This window comes from Ahaetulla prasina, chromosome 1 (assembly GCF_028640845.1).
Source record: "Ahaetulla prasina isolate Xishuangbanna chromosome 1, ASM2864084v1, whole genome shotgun sequence".
NCBI lineage: Eukaryota > Metazoa > Chordata > Lepidosauria > Squamata > Colubridae > Ahaetulla > Ahaetulla prasina.
In genome coordinates this window covers 4,377,440-4,401,347 of record NC_080539.1, presented here as the reverse complement: position 1 = coordinate 4,401,347, position 23,908 = coordinate 4,377,440, and the positions used below count along the sequence as shown (strand labels likewise).

At 45.6% G+C, this 23,908-nt stretch overlaps 1 protein-coding gene across 1 annotated transcript; it reads left to right on the top strand.

The window, feature by feature from the left end:
• Positions 1–27: 27 nt before the first annotated feature.
• CTNS (cystinosin, lysosomal cystine transporter) lies at positions 28–23,465 on the top strand. Its single transcript, XM_058164031.1, is given in 11 exon segments — positions 28–188; positions 1,942–2,025; positions 2,873–2,957; positions 4,393–4,413; positions 8,152–8,343; positions 9,183–9,314; positions 10,642–10,741; positions 10,829–10,948; positions 16,374–16,544; positions 20,435–20,552; positions 22,744–23,465. Coding segments are annotated over 11 exon segments (1,263 nt in total). The 5' UTR covers positions 28–79; the 3' UTR covers positions 22,875–23,465.
• Positions 23,466–23,908: the final 443 nt, after the last annotated feature.

Here is a 23,908-nt window from a genome sequence, read left to right as displayed (position 1 = left end):
GCCACGGAAACGGCCACCCTTTTTTTTCCCTCTCTAACCCACCCAAGATGGCCGCTACGGCAAGCGACAGGGAAAGGGCATGCCCGCCTTGTCATTCTATCGCGCCGATCTCGTGAGCAACGGCCAGAACGGAACGATGGGGACGGGAGTCACGTTCGCGGGATGGAGCAGTGGAGCTGCTTCTCCGGGTAAGTGAACGCCCCCCACCCCCTCGAGAGGCGGCGGGGACGGAGACGAAGCCCCGGGACTTAAATTTGAGCGGGACGGAGCGACCTGCCGGGAGTGGGAGCGAGGAGGACTACCGCTCCCAGCGTGCCCTGCGAAGTGCCCTGCTGAGTTTCGACGGTTAGCCACCGCGTTGCATGACGGGGATTGTGGTTTTTGGGAAGAGTAAGCCCCCATCGGGCTGTCTAAGCGGACCTTTCTCCAACTGGGCGCCCTCCTTATACGATGGGAGTTGTAGTCCAGAGAGCCCCAGGAGGATAGGGGTGACAAATGAAGAAGCCCCCCCCCATTAATCGTAGACATTTATGCCCTTTCTGGTTTGGAAGCCCCCCCCACCAAGGTTCCCCTTCCCCCTAGAATAGGGGTCTCCAACCTGGGCCATTTTAAGCCTGGCGGACTTCAACTCCCAGAATCCCCCAGCCAGCTTTGCTTTGCTTTGCTGGCTGGGGAATTCTGGGAGTTGAAGTCCGCCAGGCTTAAAGTGGCCCAGGTTGGAGACCCCTGCCCTAGAATGTCTGCCCCTCTTGAGTGATAGAGCTTCTGAGCATGGGCAGAGTCCATGGCTTCTCGGATATCGAGATCCCTGGGGGTGTTTGGGGGTGGGAAATGTAGCCCAAAGGCGACCCATATGCCTTTGGACTACAGTTCCCATCGTTTGTGGTGCGGACAGTGGGGTTTGTAGCTCTGGACACCAACCTGAGGAGGAGAAGAATAGAATAGAATAGAATAGAATAGAATAGAATAGAATAGAATAGAATAGAATTTTTTATTGGCCAAGTGTGATTGGATACACAAGGAATTTGTCTTGGTGCATAAACTCTCGGTGTACATAAAAGAAAAGATACCTTCATCAAGGTACAACATTTACAACACAATTGATGGTCAATATATCAATATAAATCATAAGGATTGCCAGCAACAAAGTTACAGTCATACTAGTAATAATAATAGTAATATAGTAATAATAATTATTATTAGTAGTAATAATAGTAATATTATTACTGGATTGGAAAGCATTTTCACTGCGATTAACAAACTTCCTAATTTTTTTAAAAAAATATAGGTGATAAAGCCTGCAAAAGGTACTTAGGTGGCTATTACTTATCACTTATAGAATAGAATTTTTATTGGCCAAGTGTGATTGGACACACAAGGAATTTGTCTTTGGTGCATACGCTCTCAGTGTACATAAAGAAAAAATACCTTCATCAAGGTACAACACTGTTATTACTGCTATTATTACAATTACCATTATTATTATTACATCTAATACTATTACTATATTACTATTAATTATTATTACTCACTGAGCAATGTAAATTTGGGGTCTCAATTATGGACATAACTCGAGGACTACCTGAAATAGTTTTGATTTATTTTATTATTTTTTTTAGTTTGGAGCAGTTTGGGGACAGCCTTGCTCCTTTTGCGATCCCATTTTTTCCCCCGGATCGATCGCTTATCTTCAGATAAGGATCGCTTGTCTTCGGAGAGTTGCATAATTTCCCCGCTGATTTGGGAGACGTCACGAGAGCAATTTTTTCCATTGTAAAACCACAGATGGGTTTATCATGTGATTGTCCGTGAAGAGTCACAATTTGCTTTGGCTGGATAACTGTATTTTTCATGGGTGTTTGGCATTTTGAAGCTGAATTTTTTTTGAGTTGCTTTTCTTAGAAAAACTGAGAATTTCCTCTTTCGTGTCCTCCTTTGCAGCTGTTGGCTATTTCGGCGTGATGGCGAATAGACTCGGCCTTTTCTCGCTGCTGTTTTTATCCTTCGCCTCGTTCGCAGCCTGCGGTAAGTTTTCTGGTTTTCTTTTTCAACCTGTTCAACATCTGCTTCCTGTTTTTTAAGAGGTGCTTTATAAGAGTTTTTTCCGACTTAACCACTTTCAGCTGAGTGGACTTCAACCCCCAGAATCCCCCAGCCAGCAGAGTTCCACCCACCGTAAAAAAGGCATGCTGGCTGGAGAATTCTGGGAATTGAAGTCCGCCCACCTTAAAACATGCTGCCTGTGGAATTCTGGGAATTGGAGTTCACCCAGGTTAAAGTTGCCATATTGGAAAAACGGCTGTAGATAAACCAGTCGGTTAGGTTCACCTCTTCTTCCCTTTCCAGCACCTGCCCCTATTTATGCATGCATGGATGCAAATATATTTTTAAATGATATTCTTACATCTAGAGGGAGGTTGCTGAGAAAATTGAGTATCCCCTTTCAGTGTTTATCTCTACATGGGCTACATAGCAAGGGGATCCAATCTGGGTAACATGAAGACCTGTAGAGTTCAACTCCCACAATTCCCTAGCCAGCATCTTGATTCCTCCTCCCTCCCTCCCTCCCTCCCTTCCTTCCTTCTCTCCTCCCTTTTTCTTTCTTTCTCATCACCTCCCTCCTTCCCTTCTTTCTCTTCCTTCTCTCATAGTTCCGAGGAATAAATCCATTACAAGCAACTTTGACAGGGCAATCTGGTCCAGGCCTTGAGCTTAGATTCGGGGGGGAGCTCACGTGCCAGTCTCTTAAATGGACTGGATTATGTGGGTACCACTGCTGCCAAATCAAAATATTCTTGTCCAAAACCGGGAACGTGGGATGGAAAGCGACTTCAAACTTTCCTGATGTTTTTTTTTTTCTTCTTCTTTCCAGTTGAAGATGTACCGCCTGCAATTTTTGCTCCTGAAGTGGTTTCCCTGGAAAACTACAGCGTGAAAAATATCACACTCACCTTCAGGTAAACCGCCTCCAGTATTTTGCACCTTCCACCTCAAGGTAAACACACCTGGGTTAGCAACCCAGGAAGTGCTAATCAGGCAAGTCATTCAGGATGCAGTCACTCCCGGTGATAAAATTCATTTTTCTTTCTTCTGTTGGGACTTTGCGTAGGGGCATGACTTGTAGGTTGATGTTATTGTCAGAGATGGGTTTCACACAGGGGTGAAATCTAAAAATTTTCCCTACTGGTTCTGTGGGCTTGGCTTAATTGGTGGGCGTGGCTTGGTGGTCGGCATGGCCGATAATAATAATTAATAAAAATAATAAAGTATACGAAACTTGGGAGTGCACCGGTCTATCTTCTTTAAAAATAGAGGCACCGGTCTACTAATTGCCTTTTTTTGGAACACGCCAGTCTACTTTCTTTAAAAATAGAGGCATCAGTCTAATTGCCTTTTTTTGAGAGGCACCGGTCTACCTTCTTTAAAAATAGAGGCACCGGTCTACCAATTGCCTTTTTTTGGGAGGCACCGGTCTACCTTCTTTAAAAATAGAGGCACCGGTCTACCAATTGCCTTTTTTTGGGACGCGCCAGTCTACCTTCTTTAAAAATAGAGGCATCAGTCTAATTGCCTTTTTTTGGGAGGCACCGGTCTACTAATTACCTTTTTTTGGGAGCGCACCGGTGTACCTTCTTTAAAAATAGAGGCACCGATCTACTAGCCGCCTACAGCGCTGATCAGCTGTAGTGCGGCCCTTTGAAGCGCCACGACAGTCATTTAAGGCCATTTGCAGCTATATTACCACTGAGAGCTTCAGGGACAGAGAAGAGGAACAGCAAGGTGTGGGCAGGGGGGGGGTGCAGGGATTTTTGTTACCAGTTCTCCGAACTACCCGCCCCCATCTCTACCGGATCGCGCAATCCGGTCCGAACCGGGAGTATTTCACCCCTGGTTTCACATATTCTTACCACCAGTTCGCTGCGTGCACGCTTGCTTTACGCATGCATGCCCCTTCCACGCGTGCGCCCAGCCTTTTGCACATGCGCTTTGCTTGAGCGTGTACCTTCTGCGCATGCGCCCGGCCTCGAAAACATGGCTAAATAGGACAGCACTATGTCCAGGCAGGTGGGCAGACCCACCCGCAGTCTCTGCTATCGGCTGAATCCCACCTGTGGTTATCGTGCAGCCAATTCTAATTTTCACATCGTCCCGGCCGGTAATAGCAGGGCTGAGTCCATCACTGGGAAAGTCTGAGGGTGCGAATTCTCCCGGCTGCATGGTCATCTATGCCAGGGTCTCCAACCGTGGCAACTTTAAGCCCGGCGGACTTCAACTCCTAGAATTCTTTGTTGGCTGGGGAATTCCGGGAGTTGAAGTCCTCCAGGCTTAAAGTTGCCAAGGTTGGAGACCCCTCATCTCTGCGGTTTTTCCTTTTCTTGATGCCCCTTGCAGACCTCCACCCAATGAGACTTTGTAATAATAATAATAATAATAATAATAATAATAATAATAATAATAATAATAATAATAATAATAATAATAATAATAATAATAATAATAATAATAATAATAATAATAATAATAATAATAATAATAATAATAATAATAATAATAATAATAATAATAATAATAATAATAATAATAATAATAATAATAATAATAATAATAATAATAATAATAATAATAATAATAATAATAATAATAATAATAATAATAATAATAATAATAATAATAATAATAATAATAATAATAATAATAATAATAATAATAATAATAATAATAATAATAATAATAATAATAATAATAATAATAATAATAATAATAATAATAATAATAATAATAATAATAATAATAATAATAATAATAATAATAATAATAATAATAATAATAATAATAATAATAATAATAATAATAATAATAATAATAATAATAATAATAATAATAATAATAATAATAATAATAATAATAATAATAATAATAATAATAATAATAATAATAATAATAATAATAATAATAATAATAATAATAATAATAATAATAATAATAATAATAATAATAATAATAATAATAATAATAATAATAATAATAATAATAATAATAATAATAATAATAATAATAATAATAATAATAATAATAATAATAATAATAATAATAATAATAATAATAATAATAATAATAATAATAATAATAATAATAATAATAATAATAATAATAATAATAATAATAATAATAATAATAATAATAATAATAATAATAATAATAATAATAATAATAATAATAATAATAATAATAATAATAATAATAATAATAATAATAATAATAATAATAATAATAATAATAATAATAATAATAATAATAATAATAATAATAATAATAATAATAATAATAATAATAATAATAATAATAATAATAATAATAATAATAATAATAATAATAATAATAATAATAATAATAATAATAATAATAATAATAATAATAATAATAATAATAATAATAATAATAATAATAATAATAATAATAATAATAATAATAATAATAATAATAATAATAATAATAATAATAATAATAATAATAATAATAATAATAATAATAATAATAATAATAATAATAATAATAATAATAATAATAATAATAATAATAATAATAATAATAATAATAATAATAATAATAATAATAATAATAATAATAATAATAATAATAATAATAATAATAATAATAATAATAATAATAATAATAATAATAATAATAATAATAATAATAATAATAATAATAATAATTAATAAAAATAATAAAGTATACGAAACTTGGGAGTGCACGGTCTATCTTCTTTAAAAATAGAGGCACCGGTCTACTAATTGCCTTTTTTTTTTTTGCATTTATATCCCACCTTCTCCGAAGACTCACAATGTGTCAAGCAATAGTCTTCATCCATTTGTATACTATATACAAAGTCAACTTATTGCCCCCCAACAATCTGGGTCCTCATTTTACCTACCTTATAAAGGATGGAAGGCTGAGTCAACCTTGGGCCTGGTGGGACTTGAACCTGCAATATTGCAAGCAGTTGCTGTTAATAATAGGCTACATTAGCCTGTTGCGCCACCAGAGGCCCTCTTATGGTCCTCTTAGGAATGGGGTGAGGTCAATAGTAGACAGTTTTTGGTTGAAGATTTTAGGATTATGGGAAGAGACCACAGAGTCAGGTAAAGTATTCCAAGCACTGATGATTCTGTTACAGAAGTCATATTTTCTGCAATCTAGATTAAAGCGGTTGACATTCAGTTTAAATCTATTAGTTGCTCTTGTATTATTGCAATTAAAGCTGAAGGAGTCTTTGACAGGAAGGACATTGCAATAGATGATTCTGTGCAGTATACAGGTCCTCAGTGGAAGGCAGGTTGGTTCCAAGTTTTCTAAGCTGAGGATTTCTTACGTTTTGCGATTTAGATTTAGGTAGTCCTTGACTTACTTTCCCCTCCCCCCGCTTCACTTAGAGACCGGCTGAAGTTGTAACAACACTGAAAAATGAGACTGACGACCATTTTTCATATGTATGACTGTTGTAGCATCTCCACGGTCATGCGATCAAAATTAAGATGCTTGGCAACCGGCATGTACTCATGACGGTTGAAGCATCCCGAGGTCATATGATCCACTTCGGCGACCTTCTGACAAGCAAAGCCAATGGGGAAGCCGGATTCGCTTAATTAACTGAGTCTCCTACTTAACGACTGCAGCGGTTCACTTAACAACGGTGTCATGAAAGGTGGCAAAGTGGGGGCACACCTCGCTTAACCGCTGTCTGGCATAGCAGCAGAAACGTGGGGCTCCGTTGTGGTCGTACGTTGAGGTCCATCTACAGTCCTCAACTTATGACGGATCGCTTAGCAACCGTTTGAAGTTTCAGCATTGCCCCCCCGTCCCCATGCTCACATGACACATTCTGGCTTGCATCTAAGTCTGTCCACAGCGGCCTGCGGCCACATGACTGTGATGGATGGCAATTTTTTCTGCAAATGGGCGTAGATTTCAGGTTTCCAGCACAAAAACAGCCCGAAGCAAATAATTGGTTTAACAACTGCAGCGTGCCACAACCACCGTGTTCACTTTATGACCATTGCAAAAAGATCATAAAATTGGATCTGGTCACATGGTGACCTGCTTTACAACCATCACTACTTACAGCTGTAATTGCCAGGCTCGATTACTGTCGTAACTTGTATATCTGCGTATCATATCTGACTACCTGTATATCTCTAGTCTAACTTTAGGAATATCCGGCTTGAAGTGGGAAAAAATGTTTTAGATGATGTTTTTTCAATCATGGCAACTTCAAGATGGTTGGGCTTCAAATCCCCAAATTCCCCAGCCAGCCTGCTTTAAGAGGGGAGGGCTTCCACTCCCAGAATTCCCAAGCCAGCATGCTTTAAGAGGGGAGGGCTTCCACTCCCAGAATTCCCAAGCCAGCCTGCTTTAAGAGGGGTGGACTTCCACTCCCAGAATTCCCCAGCCAGCCTGCTTTAAGAGGGGAGGACTTCCACTCCCAGAATCCCCCAGCCAGCATGCTTTAAGATGGGTGGGCTTCCACTCCCAGAATTCCCCAGCCAGCCTGCTTTAAGAGGAGTGGTCTTCCACTCCCAGAATCCCCCAGCCAGCCTGCTTTAAGAGGGGAGGACTTCCACTCCCAGAATCCCCCAGCCAGCCTGCTTTAAGAGGGGAGGACTTCCACCAAACCTCCCTACAGCGTGTGAGCACAAAGCCAGCCACGAGCTAGAATTGCCGGCAGCTGAGGACGAAAAGACACAGTGGACAGATCCCCGCTTCCGGAGAATGGAGAGTCAACGTCAGCAAAAGGAAGGGAGGGGCAGGCCTGGATAAGTGCTGAGTCATGGAACCACACCCCACAGCCTATATAAAGGACCAGCTTGAGTCAAGCAACTTTGAGTCAAGCAAAGTCTCCTTTAGTTTGCTGAAGTCACACCTTGGATTCCTGCCTGCCCTGAGAACTCTGACAGGAATTTGGCAAAGCTGCAGAGGCTTCGTGGCCACGCTTGATACAGACTTCCCAGACCCGGTTGTCGGAGGAGGAGTAGGACACGACACATTCTTAAAGTTGCCAGAGTTGGAAAACGCTAAGCCGTAAGACAAGGTGGAGTCAATATCCATCTGGATCGGCCTAAAAGAATACCTGGTTTGACATCCATTTAAAAGAATAGTTGGCTTGACATCCATCTGGCTACTTGCCCACCCCTTGAATCTCATTGACAGTTCTTATATTTTATGTCTCCATTGCTGACAGGTCATAATCGCAGCGGGCCAAAAGGAGGCACATTTCCTTGTGAAAGCGAAAGAGGTCGGGCAGGTGACGGTATATCTACAGGTGAACGCATCCCACGACACAGGGTAAGCGTCCGTCCCGAGCCATGTTCAGCCGGTCATTCTATTCATCAAGATGTAATTTCACTTAGTGGCCATTTTCCCACCTTCTCTACTCCAGACACTTTAGACATTGTTGTGACCCAGGCCCAAGTAGGTAGTAATCAACTTAGTCTGTGGAAAAACAAACTTTATTCGAACAGCTGGGATTTGCTTCATTCCCAGCGTCGTTCAAACTCAAAGTAAAACAAATGCCTCCCAACACAAATTCCTCAGTTATCTCACAAACCTTAGTCCAATTAGGCAAACTGCCAAAGGCCCTTTCTGGCAAACGTCCAGAAGCCACAAAAACAAAGACATATAAGAAGCAGAAGACGGAGCAGAAGACACAGCTACAACATTGTTTTCCGGCAAAGCTCAAACACCGTTGCTGGTCTGTTTTAAGCCTTATGGGAGGGGCCAATCATATCTTGGCCTTACTCCCGAGTCGTCCTCTCTGCTTGAGCGGCTCTTGCCTTCTGGCAGCTCTTCTCACGCGTGCATTAGGAACAGGCTCCTCCTGTTCCTCTGCCTCACTACTATCAGTCTCTGGAGGCTCTGGAGTCCGCACCTCACTTCCCGATGGCCCTGGCCTCACCTCAGCCTCTTCGTTGTCAGACTCTATTGCCAGCTTCGTAGGCTGCTGACAGACCACAACAGACATCCACCTCCAACTGAGGCCGTGTTGTGTCTGTGGGTGCCAGTGGTGGAATTGTAGGAATTGTAGGAGGAGAAGAGGAAAGAGCCCGGAGGGCGACGTCAAGCAAGTCATCAGCCTAGAATCATTACGTTCCCACAAACATAACCTCTTCCTCGTTCCTTTGCAGGCCCAGAATACGGTTCCTTGTGATCCACAGCAAGGCCGTAAGCATTGTGGACCAAGTGATCGGTTGGATCTATTTCCTAGCCTGGTCGGTTTCCTTCTACCCTCAGGTGTACGAGAATTGGAGACGCAAAAGGTAAAAGACACAACGATCCTCGTTATCCGTCCTCTGGAAGCTGCCGGGCCAGTCAGAATTTTTACTACCGGTTCTGGGAGTGTGGCTTGGTGGGCGTGGCATGGCTTGGTGGGCGTGGCTTGGTGGGCGTGGCAGGGGAAGGTTACTGCCAAATCCCCATTTCCTCCCGATTAGCTGGGAATTGGAAGGCAGAGAATAGATGGGGGAAGGGCTAGTCAGAATTTTTACTACTGGTTCTCCGAACTACTCAAAATTTCCGCTACCGGTTCGCCAGAACTGGTCAGAATCTGATGAAACCCACCTCTGCCCCGTGTGCATGCAAGCGCGTTTCCCGCATGCACCCCGCCCCCGCGCATGCGCAGCAGAGACTTGAAAATCAGCTGGGCGGCGGGAGGCGCGCAGGGTGGATATGAGCTGGGGCGACAGCTCACATGCCCGCAGAAAGGGCTCTGCACACCACCTGTTGTGTCTGCGCCCCCCAAGCCGGGCTGCCTGCCAGAAAGTGATTTGGAAAGTGAGGGGGAAGGGCCATCAGGACTTACCTCTGGAGCACCGGCTTCCCTGGCTCAGCTCCAGGAGCCAGAGGCAGGCCAGGTGGAGGAGATAATGAGGCCTCCCCTGACTCTTTCCCCCCCCCCCCAGGTCACGCCTCCAGACCCAGCTGATGGCAATCAGGCCTGGCTGGACCCTAGGTTTTGTAGGCAGGAGAGGCGGGAACAACAGAAGCAGGAGTGGGGCAGGCCTAGGAAGTGCTGAGTCATGGAGCCACACCCCACAGGATATAAAAGCAGCAAGGGCTGCTATACCGCTTCGTGGCAAGCAAATCAACTGCTTAACTAGAGCTGAAGTACTGTTTGTTCCTGGTTGACTCATCAAGAGAGATAACAGAGAGACTTGGCAGACGCTCGCTAGTTTGCTGCCAGAGCTGATAGTGCCGGCTAATTAAATCATCGCTCAGACTGAGGCGAGGGGGACAGAACACCATCTGTGGCACGCATGCCATAGGTTCACCATCTGAGTCTTAAAGCATGCAGGCTGGGGAATTCTGGGAGTTGAAGTCCACCCATCTTTGATTGGCTGAGAATTCTGGGAATGGAAGTCCAGCCATCTTAAACGCACGCTGGCTTGGGAATTCTGGGAATTGTATCCCGCTTATTTTAAAATTTGCCAAATTTGGAAAACGGTGGCCTAGAAGCTGGGATTTTTCCAGCTGACTGACAATTATGGTCACAACATTCTGAGTTTAGTGCACTCGTGAAGTTCCCGAAAGCTAGCTCAGCTGCTCCCACAACTGTTGTTCTCAACATTTACCTGTTCCTTTCGCCAGCGTTGTGGGACTCAGTTTCGATTTCATCGCTCTGAACCTGACCGGCTTCATTGCCTACAGCGTCTTCAACATCGGACTCTTTTGGATTGTCCTCATAAAGGTACCCAGTTCCCACCTTCTCTGGCTGGGTGTCGTCTGCCAACTCGGGGCACCAATTTTGGTGTAACATCTTCGCCTTCTTCCACAGGAGCAGTTCCTGCACCAGTATCCCAATGGCGTGAATCCCGTGGCCAGCAACGATGTGTTTTTCAGCCTCCACGCGGTGGCCCTCACTTTGTTCACCATCTTCCAGTGCTTAATCTATGAGGTAGGTGCACTGATGGTGTTACCTAGTTGGGTCATGAAATGTCTGCACAAAAACAACCAAGTTCAGGGAGCACCAAGGACCTTATGTCTGTCTGCCTGTCTCCCTATCTGCCTACCTACCTACATCTATCTATCTTTTTCTAGATAACTATATCTATATATCCGTGATGGCGAACCAATGGCACGCGTGCCACAGGTCGCACGCGGAGCCATTTCGGTGGGCACGCGAGCTCAGCTCCGGCATGCATGTGTGTACTGGCCAGCTGATATTTGGGCCTTCTGGGTCCACCTGAAGTCAGAAAACACGCTGTTTCTAGCTTCCGGGGGGTGGGGAGGCCCGTTTTTCATCCTCCCAAGGCCCTAGAGGCTTTCTAGGGGCCTGGGGAGGGTGAAAACTAACTAACACCCTGGAGGCCCTCCGGAGGCCGGAAGTGGCCCGTTTCCTGACTTCCGGTGGGACTGGAAGACCCGTTTTTCACTCTCCCCAGGATCCAGAGCCTTTGGGGAGGGCAAAAAACGGGCCTACCGGGCCCACCATGCCATCGCGTGCCAAAAGCGGGAGTCACATGTGGGGAGCCGCATAGAATTATGGCTGTGGCCACATGCGCACACGACCCCCGTGTGCTGCCCCCACCTTCGGCACGCCATGGCAAAACGTTTAGCCATCACTGCTATCTCTCTCTCTCTCTCTCTCTCTCTCTCTCTCTCTATCAGCTGCGGTGTCGCAGTGGTTAGAGCGCAGTACTGCAAACTACTTCTGCTGTCTGCAATTTGGCAGTTCGAATCTCACCAGGCTGAAGGTTGACTCAGCCTTCCAGCCTTCCAAAGTCGGTCAAAGGACCCAGATTGTTGGGGGCAAGAAGCTGACTCTGTAAACCGCTTAGAGAGGGCTGTAAAAGCACTGTGAAGCGGTATATAAGTCTTAAGGTTCTGGTTACCACCTTTAAAGCGCTCCATGGCTTGGGGCCTGGGTACTTACGGGACCGCCTGCTGTTACCTCGTGCCTCCCACCGTCCCGTACGCTCTCACAGAGAGGGACTTCTCAGGCTGCCATCCGCCAAACAATGTCGGCTGGCGGCCCCCAGGGGAAGGGCCTTCTCTGTGGGGGCTCCTACTCTTTGGAATGAACTTCCCCCTGGTCTACGCCAAATATCTGACCTTCGGACCTTTCGCCGCGAATTGAAAACATATTTGTTTATTCGCGCGGGGCTAGCTTAAACGTTTTTAAACTGTTTAGTTTTTAAATTTTAAATTCTATTTATGTTTTAAATTGGGGTTTTTAGATTTTTTAAATATTTTAATTTCTCGGCCAATTGTGTAATAAGTTTCTTAATTTAGTTTTTAAATTGTATATTGTGTATGTTTTTTAGCCTGGCTGTACACCTGAGTCCTTCGGGAGAAGGGCGGCCTAGAAATTCAATAAATAATAAATAATAATAATAAATAAATAATAATAAATAAATAAGTGCTATTGCTGTCTGTCTATCATCTTATACTACGGTGTCTGTCTCCCGTCTTTCTCTGTTTCTCTCTCATCAAACCCCACTCCCAAATAGCATTGATGACGTCGCCTAGTTTGGTAATGAAACATCTGCAAGAAACGGCCAAGCTCCGAGAGCACCAAGGACCCTTCAGTCCTCCTCCTCCTCCCTCCCTCCCTCCATCCCTTCCAGCACTGATGATGTTACTTAGTTTGGTAATAAAACGTCTGCAAGAAAAGAAAAAAAAACCAAGCTCAGAGAGCACAAAGGACCCACCGTGAAGCAGATCCGTTTCAGTTGCTAAGCCTTTTTCATGGCTAGATTTTGAAGACCGTAAACTTGGAATCAGGGCTCAGGGCTTTTAGCTTGGTGGCCCCTTATACAATGAGGCCGGGCAGCCTAGTTTTATAATCGTACTGCAAGAAACAGAGGCAGTCCTGGATGGAGCCTGCCCATCGTGGTTGTCAGTTGTGACAATCTGTAAAACGCTTAACTTCGCAACTGTTTTTTTTTTGTTTTGGCAGTGGCTGTGAAGCAAATGCCGTGGCTGTAACTGTAGGTTAACTCACCTCTCATTCTTCAAGCCTGACATAAAAATTTAATAACCTCGTCATTTTATATATTCAGTTTTACTGATCATGAGTCACAGGCAAGCCTGTCTGGTTTTTGTTCCGTCCCCCCTTGCCTCCGTCCGAGCGATGACTTAATTAGCCGGCACTATCAGCTCTGGCAGCAAACTAGCGAGCGTCTGCCAAGTCTCTCTGTTATCTCTCTTGATGAGTCAACCAGGAACAAACAGTACTTCAGCTCTAGTTAAGCAGTTGATTTGCTTGCCACGAAGCGGTATAGCAGCCCTTGCTGCTTTTATATCCTGTGGGGTGTGGCTCCATGACTCAGCACTTCCTAGGCCTGCCCCACTCCTGCTTCTGTTGTTCCCGCCTCTCCTGCCTACGAAACCTGGGGTCCAGCCAGGCCTGACTGCCATCAGCCGGGTCTGGAGGCGTGGCCTGGGGGGGAATGAGTCAGGGGATGGAGGCCTCGTTATTACCTCCACCTGGCCTGCCTCTGGCTCCTGGAGCTGAACCAGGGAAGCCGATGCTCCCGAGGTAAGTCCTGAGGGCCCTTCCCCCTCACTTTCCGAGTCACTTTTTGGCAGGGGGCCCGGCTTGGGGGGCGCAGACACAATACTTTTCTTCTCTGGGATTCAAGACCGACATGGAGTTTTGAGAATTGGGAAGGTAGCCCTTAACAACGCTGTTGCTTGCAACGGGGCTGCCATGAATTATTTCAAGCTTTAAGCAATTCAAATTCTTTTAAGGCCCTGTGGCATCGTACTCCGGTGCCCGGATAATTGATGCTGTTGTTCGGATCATCAATCTCAGTGGTTTTGTCATCCCTAAGGCTCTTTTTTTTCAAGAGGCAACTGGACTTTCTGTTGTTTTTTTTCTTTTGAAGACGTTTCGCTTCTCATCCAAGAAGCTTCTTCAGCTCTGACCGAATCCTGGGGAATGGAAGGATTTACCGTACTTTTCGGAGTATTAGACACACTTTTATCCACCCTAAAAGGGGATGGAAATATTGGTGCGTCTTATATACACCGAATACAGCCATTTTTGGCCTCCCGAAACCCCGCCCCTCATGTCCTGTTTTCGCCAAAACCAGGCCCTTTTTTCGCAAAAATGGGATGTGCAGAGGGTTTTGGGAGGCCTGCAGAGTGGTCCTAGGGGCTGGGGAGGGCAAAAACGTGACACATGGGGCAGTGGTGAAATCTGAACAGCGCATGGGGGGGTGATCATCTGTGGCACACTTTTTTTTTTACTTTTAAAAGCTTTTTTTTTTTTTTACAAATTCTTTGGCTGAAGAGGTTGTAAAAAAATGCTTTTAAAAGTAAAAAAAAAAAAAGAAAGGCTCTGCCAATCATGTGGCTCAGCTGGGCATAGACGGGGTGGGGTGGGGGCAGGGATTTTTGCTACCGGTTCTCCGAACCACCCGCCGCCATCGCTACCGGATCAGGCGATCCGGTCTGAACTGGGAGCATTTCATTCCTGGCACAGGGTTGGGAGGCCAAAAACAGGTTTGTTTTTTGCAAAAACGGGACACGCAGAGGGTTTGGGAGGCCTGCAGAGTGCTCCTGGGGGCTGGGGAGGGCAAAACCTTTTTGCTTCTTGTTTGCCTTTTCAAAATCTTGGTGCATCTTATATTCCGGTGGGTCTTATAGTCTGAAAAATACATGTTGTGACTCCAGCCCCCGAACCTGGCCCCATGCCCGAAAGTGACTCCGAGAGTGAGGGGGAAGGGCCGGTAAGGCTTACCTCGGGAGCACCAATTCCTTTGGCTCGGCTCCAGGAGCCAGAACCAGACCAGTCAGAGGACGTAATGAGGCTGTCATCCCCTGATTCCTCCCTTCCCCAGGCTACGCCTTCAGACCCAGCTGATAATAATAATCAAGCTTGGCTTGACCCGCGCTTCAGAAGATTAGAGAGGCGGCGTCATCAAAAGGAAGGGTGGGGCAGGAGCCCCACCCCACAGGATATATAAGGAGCTTTGGGACTGCTCTCACTCCACGGGAAGCAAAAGTTTAGCTGAACCATTTCAAAAAGAGCTGAAAGTCTTGCTACGTGAGTCATTTGTTTGAACTTTGGCAGGCAGCTGTGATTTCTCTGCCAGGACTGATAAGAGCTGTGAATCCACTGGCTGAAGGCCAGCTCGTGGGTCCGAAGTGGGGAAGGAGACAGAACAATACAGTACATTCCTTGCAGACAGCTGATCATTTGCATCCTTTTAGGGAGCCATTGAGGGCACTTAGAGGTTTGTCTGTGTCCTCAGGGTCACCTGAGTGATGCAAATGGTTCCTGTAATCTGCAATTTTTTTCCTCTGGGAATCCGTTCCTACTCCCACACCATTCAATGTTTTGTTTTTTTTGTCATCTTTTCCAAGTCCTCTTCTATGTTACAGCTAATCCTTGACTTATGACCGCAATTGAGCTCAAATTTTCCATTGCTAAGAAAGACAGGTATTAAAGGAATTTGGCTCCATTTGATGACCTTTCCCAACCCAGTGATTAAGCCGTGATGGCGAACCTAAGGCAGGCGTCCCACGGGTGGTACGTGTAGCCATTTCAGTGGGCACGTGAGCTCAGCTCCCTGATTTTCGGGCCTTCTTGGCCCACCAGAAGTAGGGAAACAGGCTGTTTCCTGCCTCCGGAGGGTCTCGGAGTGGTGATGGGGAAGGCCCGTTTTTCTCTCTCACCTGCCTCCAGAGCCTCTCTAGGAGTCCGGGGAGGGCAAAAACGGCCTTCCCCCACTGCCCTCCGAGGCCCTCCGGAGGCCAAAAACAGCCCGTTTGCCAACTTCTGTTCCCACCTGGCATTTATTGTCCTGGCACGCAATGGCAGAAAGGTTAGCCATCACTGGATTAAGCGAATCCACTGCAGTCGTTAAGTCACTCATACGGTCGTTAAGCGAATCCGGTTTCTTTGCTTGTCAGAAGGTCGCCAAAGGGGATCACGTGACCCCAGGACACTGCAACCGTCGCCAAGTACACGCCGGTTGCCAAGCTTTCGAATTTGGATGGCGGGACCACTGGGGATGCTGCCACGGTTGTAGGAAAAACAAGTCACTTTTTTTTCCGTCCTGTTGTAACTTCGAATAGGACTGAACAAACGGTTGTACGTCGAGGACTATTTGTACACAGCTGAGAGATTTTTTAGAAGGAAACTGTGGATTTGGGGATTATGCAGGATTTTACTCAAAATTAAGCAGGACTCATTGGCAGACTGAGAACAGTTCTCTGCCCACGGGCTGCTCAGCGGCAAATTCCTTTGCCACCTTCAAGTTCACCCATGAATTCCTTGCATTTATGCCCACTGGAATCCAATATCTGAGGCCAAATTCCCGCTGGAAAATGTTGACTCTCTCTCTCTTTCTCTCTTTCTTCCCCCGCAGAGAGGGGCACAGAAGGTTTCTCGAGTCGCCATTGCGTTCCTAGTGGCGGCGTGGCTGTTTGTCTTCACCACTTTGGCCGTGGCGGTCGCCCACCTGATCACCTGGTTGCAGTTCTTGTTTTATTTCTCCTACATCAAGCTGGCGATCACCCTTATCAAATACTTCCCTCAGGTGAGCGAAAGAGGGATCGGTTTTCAATTACTTCGCCGAAAAGCTTAAGATTTTCCCGCCGATTTTCTTCCGCCGTGGACTCCGGTGCCCACACTGGAAAAGGTTACGGGTGGCCCTCAACTTACAATCACAGGTGAGCCCCAAATTTCCGTGGCTCAGCAAGACGGCCGTTGTGTGAGTTTTTGCCTCATTTTACGACTTGCCTTGCCACAGCTGTTAAGCGAATCACTGCCGTCGTTCAGTTAGCAACACGGTTGTTAAGTGAATCTGGCGTCCCCATTGACTTTGCTTGTCATAAGGTCACAAAAGGGGATTGCGTCACACACACACACACACACACACACACACACACACACACACACCAGTGTTGTGGTCTGTCAGCAGCGTGCGGAGCTGGCAATAGAGTCTGACAACGAAGAGGCTGAGGTGAGGCCAGGGCCATCGGGAAGTGAGGTGCGGACTCCGGAGCCTCCGGAGCCTGACAGTAGTGAGGCAAAGGAACTGGAGGAGCCTGTTCCTAATGCACACATGAGAAGAGCTGCCAGAAGGCAAGAGCAGCTCAAGCAGAGAGGACAACTCAGGAGTAAGGCCAGGAGATGATTGGCCCCTCTCATAAGGCTTAAAACAGACCAGCACCGGTGTTTCAGCTTTGCCGGAAAACAACGTTGTAGCTGCGTCTTCTGCTTCGTCTATGTCTTTGTTTTTGTGGCTTCTGGGTGTTTGCCAGGAAAGGCCTTTGGCAGTTTGCCTAATTGGACTAAGGTTTGTGAGATAACTGAGGAATTTGTGTTGGGAGGCATTTGTTTTACTTTGAGTTGAACGACGCTGGGAATGAAGTAAATCCCAGCTGTTCGAATAAAGTTTGTTTGTTTTTCCACGGACTGAGTTTATTACTACCTACTTGGGCTTGGGTCACAACAACCAGGACACTGCAACCGTCATAAATATGAGTCAGTTGCTAGATGTCCAAATTTTGATCATGAGACCATGAAGACGCTGGTAGTCCTTGACTTACAACGATCAATTTAGTGACTGTTACACTGACACTGAAAAAAACGACCTGTCACCGTTTTTCATACAACTGGCAGCATCCCCACGAACACATGATCAAAATTCCGACACTTGGCAACTGCTTCACTTTTTTTTTTTAATTTACATTTATATCCCGCCCTTCTCCGAAGACTCAGGGCGGCTTACATCGTGTAAGGCAATTTATGACGGTTGCAATGTGCCACGTATCATGTGATAACTCTTTTGCGACTTTTTTGGAGAAGCAACGTCAACAGGGAAGCCAGATTCACTTAACAGCCATGTTACTAACTCTGGTGGCACAGTGGTTAAGAGTGCAGGTTTGCAGGCTAAACTCTGCCCACATCCAGGAAGTTCGATCCTGACCGGCTCAAGGTTGACTCAGCCTTCCATCCTTCCGAGAGGCCAGTAAAATGAGGACCCAGATTGCTGGGGGCAAAATGCTGACTCTATAAACCTCTTAGAGAGGGCTGTAAAAGCACTGTGAAGCGGCATATAAGTCTAAATGCTGTTGCTTGGGAAGGAAGGAGGGAAAGGAAGGAATTAAGGAATTGGTGGTGCAATGGTTAGAATGCAGTATTGTAGGCTGACTATGCCCACATCCAGGAAGTTCGATCCTGACCAGCTCAAGGTTGACTCAATATCCTTCCGAGGCCAGTAAAATGAGGACCCAGATTGTTGGGGGCAAGAGGCTGACTCTGTAAACCTCTTAAGAGAGGGCTGTAAAAGTACTGGTTCTCCTCCTACCTCTCTGACCGGACGCAGACGGTGTTGACGGGGGGGCAGAGATCGACTCCGAAGTGCCTCCTGTGTGGGGTGCCGCAGGGGTCGATTCTCTCACCCCTCCTGTTCAACATCTATATGAAGCCGCTGGGTGAGATCATCAGTGGTTTTGGGGTGAGATACCAGCTGTACGCTGATGACACTCAGCTGTACTTTTCCACCCCAGGCCACCCCAATGAAGCTATCGAGGTACTGTCCCGGTGTCTGGAAGCCGTACGGGTCTGGATGGGGAGGAACAGACTCAAGCTTAATCCCTCCAAGACGGAGTGGCTGTGGATGCCGGCACCCCGGTACAGTCAGCTGCAGTTGCGGCTGTCTGTCAGGGGCGAGTCATTGGCCCCAATGGAGAGGGTGCACAACTTGGGCGTGCTCCTGGATGGGCGGTTGTCTTTTGAAGATCATTTGACGACCGTCTCCTGGAGAGGTTTTTATCAGGTTCGCCTGATTCGCCAGTTGCGCCCCTTCTTGGACCGGGATGCCCTATGCACGGTCACTGATGCTCTCGTGACTTCTCGCCTGGACTACTGCAATGCTCTCTACATGGGGCCCCCCTTGAAGTGCACTCGGAGACTCCAGTTAGTCCAGAATGCAGCTGCGCGGGTTATTGAGGGAGCATCACGGAGCTCCCACGTAACACCTATCCTGCGCAGACTGCACTGGCTACCTGTGGTCTTCCGGGTGCGCTTCAAGGTATTGGTGACGACCTTTAAAGTGCTTCATGGCTTAGGACCAGGATACTTATGGGACCGTCTTCTGCCGGCTTCAATCTCCCAACGACCGGTGCGTTCTCACAGACAGGGTCTCCTTAGGGTGCCGTCAGCCAAACAATGTCGGCTGGCGGTCCCCAGGGGGAGGGCCTTCTCTGTGGGGGCTCCCACCCTGTGGAACGAGCTTCCCCCTGGACTCCGACAACTGCCCGACCTTAGGACCTTTCGCCGCGAACTTAAAACCTATTTGTTTCGTCTTGCTGGACTGGCTTAATTTTTAAACTTTTAAATGGATTTATTGGGGTTTTTAAATTTTAGTGATTTTATAGGGTGTAATTGTATTTTAGCTTGGCCAATTGAATAAGTTTTTTAGGGATAGTTTTTAATTATTGTATGTGTTTGTTTTGTATTTTAACTGGCTGTTCACCGCCCTGAGTCCTTCGGGAAAAGGGCGGTCTATAAATTAAAATATTATTATTATTATTATTATTATTATTATTATTATTATTACTGTGAAGTGGTATAAAAGTCTAAGTGCTATTGCTTGGGAAGGAAGGGAAGGGAAGGGAAAGAAGGAAGGAAAGGAAGGAAGGAAGGAAGGATGCAGGAAGGAAGGAAGGAAGGAATGGTGCAGCCTTCCATCCTTCCAAGGTCAGTAGAATGAGGACACAAATTGTTGGGGGCAAAATGCTGACTCTATAAACCACGTAGAGGGCTGTAAAGCACTGTGAAGTGGTATATAAGTGCTCTTGCTTGGGAAGAAGAGGGAGAAAGGGAGGGAGGGAGGAAGGTAGGTAGGTAGGTTGGTGCAGTGGTTAGAATGCAGTATTGCAAGCTGACTATGCCCACAACCAGGAAGTTCGATCCTGACTGGCCCAAGGTTGACTCATCCTTCCATCCTTCTGAGGTTGGTAAAATGAGGACACAAATTGTAAGATGCTGATTCTGTAAACCACTTAGAGAGGGCCGTAAAAGCACTGTGAAGCGGTATATAAGTCTAAGTGCTATTGCTTGGGAAGGAGAGAAGGGAAGGGAAGGAAGGAAGGAAAGAGGGAGGGAAGGAAGGAAGGAAGGAAGGAAGGAAGGAAGGAAGGAAGGAAAGAGGGAAGGAAGGACTATTGCTACTACTAACTTTAGTCATTCACTTAACAATGTTGGCAAAAAAGGTGGTAAGAGGCAAAACTCAGGAAATTGTCTCGCTTAACAATGGACATTTTGGCCTCAGTTGTGGTTGTAAGGGAAGGATTTTACCTGTGGCTTTTTTCCTCTCTGACGCACCGTGCGACATTGAGGAGGACAAGATGCTAAGTTGTTTGAGGTCTTGATTGAGGAAGAGCTGTTCTTTGACCCATCACCCTGGTCTTTTTTTAGGCCTACCTAAACTTCCGCCGGAAGAGCACCATGGGCTGGAGTATTGGCAACGTCCTGCTGGACTTCACCGGAGGTGCCTTCAGTCTCATGCAGATGTTTCTACAATCCTACAACAACGGTAAGAGCGGCCCGTTGGGTCAGACAAGTGGGAGAAGGTGACGTACAGCTAGTCCTCGATTTATGTCCACCCTTGAGCCCGAAATTCTACTATTAAGAGACAGTTAAGTTTGTTTTGCCTCACTTTAGGACCTTTCTTAACCACCGTTCTTAAGTGAATCCCCGCAGTTGTTTAAGTTAGTAAGTGAATTTGGCTTCCCCATTGACTTGGCTTGTCAGAAGGTCGCAAAATGGGGTCATAGGACCCCCCCGGGACATTGCAGCTGACTCCCTTAACAACCACCTTGCTTAACAATGGAAATTCTGTTCTCAATTGCAGTTGTAAATTGAGGACAATCCGTACCGTTTGGTGATGGATTAATCATGCTTGTAAATGCCACAGGGAAATTCCACGTCATAAACACGAGGCAGTTGCCAATTGTCTGAATTGTGACCACGTGACCATGAGGATGCTACAATGGTCATAAGTGAGAAAACTGCTCATAAGTGACTTGTTCCAAGGCAGTTGTAAGTTGTAATTTGAATGGCCACTAAATGAATGGTTATAAGTTGAGAACTACCTATACTTTGCAGGGTTACTACAGGTAGTTGACTTATGACCACAACTGAGTCCAAAATTTCAATTGTGAAGCGAGACATTTGTTAAGTGGGTTTTGCCCTATTTTACGATCTTTTTTTTGCCACAGTTGTTAAGTGACATGCTACAGTTGTTAAGTGAGTCACATGGTTGTTAAGTGAATCTGGCTCCCCCATTGACTTTGCTTATCAGAAGGTCGCAAAAGGGGATCACATGACCCTGGGACATGGCGACCATTATAAATATGAATCAGTTCCAAGCATCTGAATTTTGATCACGTGAACAAGGGGACGCTGCAAAGGTCGTAACTGTGAAAAAAAGTCGTAAGTTGCATTTTTCAGTGCCGTTGTAACTTTGAACGATCTCTAAATGAACTGTTGTAAGTCGAGGGCTAGCTGTATGCACCCATCAAGAGCTACCCTTAGTCCCTATTCACTGCATAGATAGATTGTCCTTAACTTACGACCGCAGTCAGGGACCAGAAATTACATTACTAAGCAAGGCGTGCCCAATTTTACAACCTTTTTTTGCCTCTGTTGCTAAGCAAATCACTGCAGTGGTTAAGTGAATCATGTGGTCGTTAAGCAAATCTGGCTTGCCCCATTGACTTTGTCTGTCAGAAGCCATCTGAGAAGGTCGCAAATGGTGATCATATGACATTGCAACCATCAGAAATACATGTCAGTGGCCAAGCAACCAAATTTTGATATGTGTGTGGGGAGGTAGCAACAGCTGTAAGTGTGAGGACCACTTGTAGGTCACTTTTTTCAGTGCTGTTGTAACTTAATAGCCACCTTGTTCAACTGACTCATTTAACAACCACCTTGCTTAAAAATGGAAATTCTGTTCTCAATTGCGGTTGTAAATTGTTTGGTGGTGGATTAATCTTGCTTGTAAATTCCTCAGGGAAGCAGCAGAAATTTGTCAAGATATTAAAATTTAGTAGCTGGAGCAGTGGGGTTGTGCAGTGTGCCACAGCACAGTTGTGGTTGATTGTACAGAGCATGCTGGCTCCTGCATGATTCAATCTGAGCTGTGATTGGTTGCTTTGGTTGTAGAAAGGGTGTTTCCCTTTTTCCCGCCTTTTTCTTGTGTATGTCACGTGCTGTGTGATTTACCTCAGGATGCTGCCCCTGTGCTGATTTACCTCAGGATGCTCCTGCTGTGTCGATTTACCTCAGGATGCTCCTGCTGTGTCGATTTACCTCAGGATGCTCCTGCTGTGTCGATTTACCTCAGGATGCTCCTGCTGTAGCAATTTACCTCAGGATGCTCCTGCTGTGTCGATTTACCTCAGGATGCTCCTGCTGTAGCAATTTACCTCAGGATGTTCTGGATCTGTTGATTTACCTCAGGATGCCCTTGATTGCCTGACTATCTAGTTTTCTGTATATAGATGCAAAATATATTTATTCGTGTCAGCATCTCTTGATTCCATTTAGATACCTGCTGCGCAATTTTCTTACAAAATTGTACAAACTCTTCAGTAAAACTTTTCATTCCATTGTGAATTTAAAAACGGGAAAAATTTATGCTTTTCCAAGTATTTATTAGTCTCTGTCGGTCAACCATACCAGTTCCTGTAAGCCTTCATTGTCTCTTCCTTATTTTTCAGATGAATGGAAGCTGATTTTTGGAGACCCCACCAAATTTGGCCTCGGCCTCTTTTCCATCGTCTTCGACATTGTCTTTATGATCCAACATTACTGCTTGTATCGCCACCACAATTACAATGAGTTCGCGTAGATCAGTAGTCTATCCGAGTGTAATCCGTTGCACTGACAGGCCTTACTCCAATGAAACCAGGCCTGGCAAAATTGCTACAACTCGAGTTTCCACGCCACTTCAATTGGACCAAACCTACTTTGCCCTCTCGTGCCTTCGCGTCTCGCAATCCACCAGTGCAGCCTTGCCAAAGTCATCCTCCCCTGATTTTCTCGGACGCGAAGTCCTCAAAAGCTTCCGAAGAAGTCGTCATCTGGAAGAGAAGAGATGCTCGTGTTTTGCCCTCCAGTTTCTTACAGGAACCCTACCTTGAAGGCAACTTGGTCAGGAAGAACCTGCTTTAGGAGGTTGGTTGGTTACAAGCCAAGGAAAAAACAGCTGTCATCGGAAGCTTTAAATCGGTTAGACTTGGAGGACAGCTCGTGTGACTTCGGGACCCTGGATGTCCCACTTTCTCTGGCACGAGGGGAGAAATGAATGGAGGATGTTGGACTACCTCGAAAAGTTTTACGTTGAAGTCAAGGAACAATGTACTGAAAAATCTCTTGTAAGAACTTGTGTGTGAAACGGCTGAATACAGGGATCATTATTATTAAAGCTTTTGTAACAGAATTGTGGACGGCTTCTTTGTGGTTGCTTGACAAAGGCTCCCGTTGTGGTCGGCCAAGGTTTGAAGGGGTTCAGGACACCCGAGGGAGATTGTGGGTCCCTCTGGAAGGGATCGCAGAGCCCCGTCTGCAACTATGACAGCCCTATTGGGGCTGGGTTTCAGTAAGACCCTGTTTATCCTGACCAGGATTGAAGACAAGAGGATCCGCTCCTTCCCCATTTAAATTGAACTGAGGGGGCTACTTTCAGGAGGAAGATGCTGCAATTGGTGGGGTCCTTAGTGCTCTCTGAGCTTGGTTGTTTTCTTACAGATGTTTCATTACCTGTCTAAGTAACATCATCAATGAGGGAAGGGAGGAGGGTTTGTGGAGAGGAGGACGACTGAGGTCCTTAGTGCTCTCGGAGCTTGGTTGTTTTCTTGCAGACGTTTCAACTAGGTAACTAGG